The sequence below is a fragment of the Amphiura filiformis genome, chromosome 1 (assembly GCF_039555335.1).
Source record: "Amphiura filiformis chromosome 1, Afil_fr2py, whole genome shotgun sequence".
NCBI lineage: Eukaryota > Metazoa > Echinodermata > Ophiuroidea > Amphilepidida > Amphiuridae > Amphiura > Amphiura filiformis.
In genome coordinates this window covers 81,340,273-81,347,055 of record NC_092628.1, presented here as the reverse complement: position 1 = coordinate 81,347,055, position 6,783 = coordinate 81,340,273, and the positions used below count along the sequence as shown (strand labels likewise).

Below are 6,783 nucleotides of genomic sequence, written 5' to 3'. Positions count from 1 at the left end.
AACCATGACATAACGTAAGCTTTAATAAGTATCAATTAAAAGAGTGCATTTTTGTTGTTGTCAAGTTTGAAAAATATTATTAAAAATTTCAACATGCCAATTAATTATAATTATAATAGTATTATACATTTGGCAAAAATACAATCATGGTGAAACTTTACATCAAATATACACAATATTATTTATCATTATTATTATTATAATACATAATAAAGAAATGTATAATAATATGTTCTGTATGTACATTGTTTACACTATATACATGTGCATGTACATTCTATTATCTTACAATATAAATCTCTATTGAGGCCTATAGGATATACAAATAAATATTTACATAAATATGCTTACAATTATAGGCCTAAATGCTTATGATATAAATATTTACATAAAGATATATACATTATTAATTACAGTTTCTACAATAACAATATTTACAATTGTACATACATTTGTATACACATGCATTTATACCTGTATATTTATAATATTTAGTGCGTCCATTAGGCTATACATTATTATGCATTATTAATATTATACAGTAAATGTATACATTAATTATTATTATACATTATAAACATTATATACATATGTATTTATTGCATTATAGCTATATACATACAAAAATATGATTATATACATTTAATATTATATACATTGCATACATTATATATTATTATACAATACATCACTATACATTATTTACATGTATTTATTTCATTCATACCAATACATTACTTTTATACAAGTGCTATATACATATTTATACATTTTTCATTTATTTACAAGTTATTTACATTATACATACATGTACATATAAATAATATATATTATACATCATATTCAAATTAACATACAGTCACACATGAAAAAGGAAAAACCTGTCTAAAAAGTAGTTGTTCTGTATCAATTTACTCCTCAATCATTTTGCGTGTTACCGGGCTGACCTTGATGAGATGTTCTTCCATCACACTACCTAAATGATGCAGCTCTGGATCCTCCCCCTTCACATTCTTGACTCCTTGCATTCTTCTGCCAATTACATTGAATTGTGGTGCAGTTGTTCACCACCCTGTTCCCCATCTTCCCAATCCAACTCCTGTTCTCTGAATAAAATCTGTTACATGATGTAACAGCAGGTGGAATTTTGGTGTAAATTTGCCACCTCCAAATGTATCCTTGTAGTAGCCAGCTAAGTTGTGTATGTTGATTTCTGCAAAAGTAAATAGATCATTGATAAATATGTTAAATGTAGATAGGGCTACAATGTCCAGATGCCACACTAAAAAAATTAATACACATGTAAGGAAATGAAAAAAAACAAAAAACAAAAAATATTTTATGGGAGGACAGACCTTTCAAGTAGGGTTGGTTGGTCATGTGTTTTGTATTCTTCTCTGGAGGCTAAAATTACTGTACCCTAAAATGCCACCAAAGATTTTTTTGGCAAAACATACTTTCCAAAAATGTTCCAATTTTGGATCATAAGGGACCGTTCACAAACACTTGTTGGGGGGCCATAAATAAACTTATATAATGACTACCAGTATGCAATGTACCAACCAAGTCTGGACAGATCTGCAGTGGAGATTGACTCAGATTTGCTGTAGCCCTGGTGGCACAAGCTGAAGGCCTCAAACAGTCGTGTGTACTTCAATTTGATCATTTCGGCAAAGTCAATGACCTCGTCCTCAGGGCAGATCTCCTTAGCAGCAATGCATATGTCATCTAGTAGTTGACTGTAGTTCTCCTTCTGCAATTAAAATTCAGACATGGATCTTTATCATCAGAATTTTTTTTTTTGTATTTCAACATACATTTTCAAAGTATAAATTTACAGATCTTGGGGATTTTTATTAATTTGCCAAAAAAAATTATTTATTTTCACCTTATAGCAAGTAATCTTGTTTTAATACCTTCAAACACTTGTTGACGTGGTTACCCACGAATGTCCCCGAGTACCAGGCTTGTCTTCGAACCTTAAATTTCTTTAAGCTCTCATCCATCTTGTTCATCAGTGGATTTACTGCCTCATCGAGTTTGTTTGCCAGCTTGATATCTTCAGCCTCCTTTTCCTGTAAAATTATATAATATAAATGAATAAAAATGGGTTAGTAATGTAGGCCTACTTTTATAAATCTTGTTTTTTTCTCTTTCCTACACTCTTTCATCCTGACTCTCTCCCTCTATTTCTCTCTTTCCTTACCAATTTCTGAGCCTGACTGTGCAGTTTGGATATGGCCTTATTTTGCTCTTGTGTGGGTGATACTGTTGAACTCAAAGACTGATACACAAGCTGACATTCCAAGTCAATATACTCTTCTCTTATCTTCTGAGCTTCATCTTCTTTGCTCCTAACTTGCTTCAGTAACTCCCTGGTTACCTTGACATGTTTGCCAAACTTGGTTTTTTTCTTCTTCAGAATTCTGTTGAATAAATATAAATATTTTGTTTTAAATAAACACTTAAGTAATAAATTAAATGTCCAGGTGCATGGCATAAAATGTATTTATTTGAGCTATCATGCCAACCCTATGATGGAGAGAAACAACATCATTTTTCAAATAAGTTGATGTAGTGTTCGGTTTGTTTGATTTTTGTATGATTTTATATGACATTTGACAAGTGCTGGCTTGGTATTATGTACCGGTACAATTATATTTTCCTAACTTGGTCAGGTTTTGTTGCTCATTTAATGATTGACTTCATTTTTTTCAACAACAAAAAATACATACAACACCAGTTATATGTATTATGTGTGATACCTACCTCATCCTCTTCAGCAAGTTTATCAACAATCAGGTTTCCAAGTTTCCCCACATCATTTTCTAGCAGGCTGTAAAACTTATTCCATAGTCCCAAGCTTACATGTAGCCCTGGTATGCAAACCTGTAAAAAGATATTAAAATAAAAGTTGACAGTCACATTTGGCAATTAATGAGTCTACTGTTCCAGACCAAACAAGCAAACATGTACATTGTAAAAATTTGTAATTTTAACATGAACTGCAGAATTTTAAATATATGGTATAACTATAAGTTAATATTACAATAGATCGAACAATGACGAACATAGTCAACATACGATGATACGATCACTTTTAAGTACGGTATCTCATTTTTCATCTCATGCAGTGTTCAAAATTAATGTACCTGCTCAAGGGGAATTTTGAAGAAGGGTTGGTGTGATACGCTATGGTTCTGTTGTTTGGCCTCTACTGTAAATGCCTTTGCTTCCACTCTTTCAAAATCTGTATGAATTGATTCCAGAGATCTTTGTTCATCCTCTTCTGCTTCGTCTAGCTTCCCTCTCTTGGCATGGCACAACATACATGGATATGTTGCTGAAATAAATAAAGCATTATTGAGTGAAAATACCATTAAGTTTAAAAACAAGAATTGCGCTGTTCATTATCAAGTTGGTGTATTAATCTGTACATTGGTCAAATTATACATCTCAGATGATAATGTCTTACCTGAAGCACCCTGCAATCCAAGAAGTTTGCATATTAGGAGGTAGTCGGCACACAACCATGGAACGATTTTCTTGTCTCTGTGATGTGAAAAATTGAAAGAAACATAAATTTGGATCAATTTTTATATCTTTGGGAATTGTTTTCTTATTTTATTTTAATACAATAAATGTGTGCATGTTCTGGAAGTTACCTTTCACAATAAAACAGACACATAAAGATGGCAACCGCTAACTCTCATGTTTTGAACTGCATTGACTTGACAGTATAAATATTTACCTGCGTTAGGCCGTTAGCTCATGAGGGGATGTGAGTGTGTAAATCTAGGCAGTCAATTAGGCCTTAAAAATTGTTTGATTGGTGTAACATTAAAAACATTTAGGTAGGTAAGTAGGTAGGATTTTTTTTACTCTTAAAGCTGTAAATTGCAATTAATAAAGGCCTTGGCCTTGGAACATTTTTTTTTTTTTTTTTTTTTGCAAAAAAACAAAAAGTCAGGGTCAGACATATTTTAGTGCTGGTCGGATTACGCCAATCAAAATTTTTTTTTACGCCTTAGTATGAATTATTACCTCCATGTAGCAGTCAGCAGTCCATTAACTTGATTCACAAACCTGTCCAATGCTATGTGCAGATTTGGTAGTGATTCATCCGCTGCATATGCGCAGAATACTGTGCTGTTTCTTCTGGAGTTGCACTTCTCTGTGTTTAGAATCTGGTAGTAGAATTTAGTTGTTCCACCGCCACCATCTCCACCTATCTTCACCCATATCTCATCGTTTGGTATAGCATCATCCCATGTAAGAAGATCAACCCTGGTTTAAAAAAAAAGGATATAATATTATACGGTATGATAAATGTAAAGTTATCCAAGAGAGCTAGGGATACTGAAAGAGGGTAGGAGAAAAAGAGAGGAGAGATGTTTTCTTACAATGTACTTTCCAGAGCAGTTAAAAAAGGCTTAAAATAATAAAACAACAACAAAGCTGATCAACTAACCTGTCTAGCTCATCAAGTGTGTGTGTGATGTGGTCTTGTAGATCTGGTATGGAAACCATGGGGCCAGTTTTGTAATAGTCTCATCTTTCTTGGTTTCTTGGTAATTTAAAATAAAAAAGAAAGGTAGCATCTCTTTCTGTATGTTACACCCTGTATGAAAAAAAAACCACTTTTATTAAAATCATAAAATATTGTGTATGCATTTGCTAAAAAATAAAAATGAAGAACTGGTCCTTCCGCCTATAGAACAAGGTTTTTTGGTCTCCAGGATCTGATTAAAAAATAACATTATTAAACATTCATCAATCTATAGTTCAAAATCATTCATAGTGTCTTTTTGGCAGCCATGATTATTATCAGCTATTTTTATAAAGTGTAGTACTCACCCTGTAAAATATCTTTCTTTGCTTGTCTAGTTTTGGCCTCACACTGCATGTGAATTTTGTAAGCACACAACCATCTGTAACATAAATCAAAAATTAAGGTACTTGTACATTGTGTAATGTATGATGCCTGCATACTGGAGATCAAATGGATTGCTCAGTTACAAGTACAGTTTTCACTTTTCATATAAATCATATATACGGTATATTTTATTTGTCTATTTTGAAGATGGAAGGTATTTACAGTAAGGCGACGAAAAAAAGAAATCCTGCTCTACGGGTGGGTGGACCTTTCAAGTTGGGTCGGCCGGTCAGCCTTTTTTTTTTTTTTTTTGAAATGACCAACTAAAATCTTTAAATAATTTGCAATTTGAGAAAATACAAAAAAAAAAAATTTGTTCCTAAAATTTCTGAAATTTGGGTCGGCATTCATTTGTACAGGAAAAATTTGTTCCCCAATTTGTTCAAAATCTGGGTCAGTCGGACCCGTAATAGGGTTTTCTTTTTTCGTCAGCCTCATATCAAATTTTTTCATTCATTATCAACAGCACATTGTACGTTTTGAAAATTATTATATAAATGCATTTAATTTTGCTCTGAATGAAAATACAGCAAATACCTTTTGAGCTTCCTAAGCTCATCCCAGCTCCATCCCATCTGGGTTTTTAAGGCTAATTCGTGGCCACTGGGGATTCTAATTTTCAGGAGACCGTATTCTATCATCATCTCCTTTAGCTCCTGATTCGTTTTTCCTTTAAGTAGCGCTGCAAGCTGGAATGTGGCAGCCTCTGCGTCATCTTTCGTTGGACTGCTTATATCTTGAATATCTCGTTCCAGTCTCTTCCTCCTGTCCCTCACTGTTTGTTGACTGGCCTTGTTGCTCGCGACTTTAGGCTTTACCACCTTTTTCAGCACAAATTTCTGCAAATAATTTATAAACAATTATATTTTACCTGCTGGTAAATATATAGATGTAACCACTCCAGTATAATCAGGGAGGGGCTAGTTAGTACCGGTACTTGAATTTTTAAAAACTTCCTATCTCAGTCGCTTTACTTACGGTACTGCATGATTCAATGAAAGAAATGGATTCTAGTATATAGCAATCATTACGAGAATCGATTCTGGTCGAATCTGAGTCCCGGTGCGTCTGCACTACTAAAAGTATTTAGACCTGTCTGTTGTCTATGGTAGAGGACAGTAAAAAAAACACAACATAAGAAAATAAATGACATAAAATAGATCTTGCGGGCTGTGCAATAATTATGAGCCCTGGTGGAGGGTTAAATTGGGGGAGCAAGAAATTTTGATGAGCCAAAAAAAATGGGGGGGTGGGGCAAGCAATTTCGGCAAGACAAGAGGGGCAGGCTGAAAAGGGGGAAGCAATTTTATGATAATATTGTGACTTGAACCCATTTAGTTGACACAATTTACAAGCACAGTATACTTACTGGACCACCTGTTGGCAGTTCAACGGTTTCAGAATTTGTTGACTGTATAATTCCCTTGATGATGCTTGTAGCCACAAGTTTGAGTTTTTTTGTGGGTTCAGCTGCTGTTGGTAGTGCATGCTGCTGTTGGTAGTTCATTATGGTATTGCATGCTGATTCTAGATTGTCCATCTCATCTTGATGCTTTTTTGTAGCTTTTCTCCTCTTAGCTGCAACTACTTGCGGCTTGGGTGGGCGACCACCCAGCTGTGTGGTTGTGATTAAATTACATGCTACACATGAATCTGTGTGAGGCTCCCATTGCATAATGAATTTTGACGAACTAGGACGACTCAATGAAGCGACACATGTTTTGCAGATATATTTGGGGTGAATTAGGGCGTTATCAAGGGTAATGTCTATATTATAAACATCCTTAATTCTGACATCGTAGCTCTTCTTGTCGTACCCGAAGTAATATTTCGCCAATGGCTGTTTC

The 6,783-nt window shown here is 34.1% G+C and overlaps 1 protein-coding gene across 1 annotated transcript; it reads right to left on the bottom strand.

Moving 5' to 3' along the window:
- Positions 1 to 2,225: 2,225 nt before the first annotated feature.
- LOC140167225 (uncharacterized) lies at positions 2,226 to 4,530 on the bottom strand. The gene is made up of 6 exons (XM_072190574.1): positions 4,472 to 4,530; positions 4,045 to 4,287; positions 3,476 to 3,552; positions 3,153 to 3,343; positions 2,770 to 2,889; positions 2,226 to 2,426 (listed from the first exon to the last, which is right to left on the bottom strand). Exons 1-6 carry the CDS (start codon positions 4,528 to 4,530, stop codon positions 2,355 to 2,357), a joined length of 762 nt encoding a protein of 253 aa, XP_072046675.1. The 3' UTR covers positions 2,226 to 2,354.
- Positions 4,531 to 6,783: the final 2,253 nt, after the last annotated feature.

What these genes read in the sequence shown, in the direction of transcription:
- LOC140167225 (XM_072190574.1), bottom strand. Translation starts at nt 4,530, where the DNA reads ATGGTTTCCATACCAGATCTACAAGACCACATCACACACACACTTGAT. An exon ending in ACACTTGATGAGCTAGACAG is followed by an intron (nt 4,288 to 4,471) that starts GTTAGTTGATCA and finishes TTTTTAAACCAG; the next exon opens with GGTTGATCTTCTTACATGGG. An exon ending in AACTTGCTGAAGAGGATGAG is followed by an intron (nt 2,427 to 2,769) that starts GTAGGTATCACA and finishes TTTATTCAACAG; the next exon opens with AATTCTGAAGAAGAAAAAAA.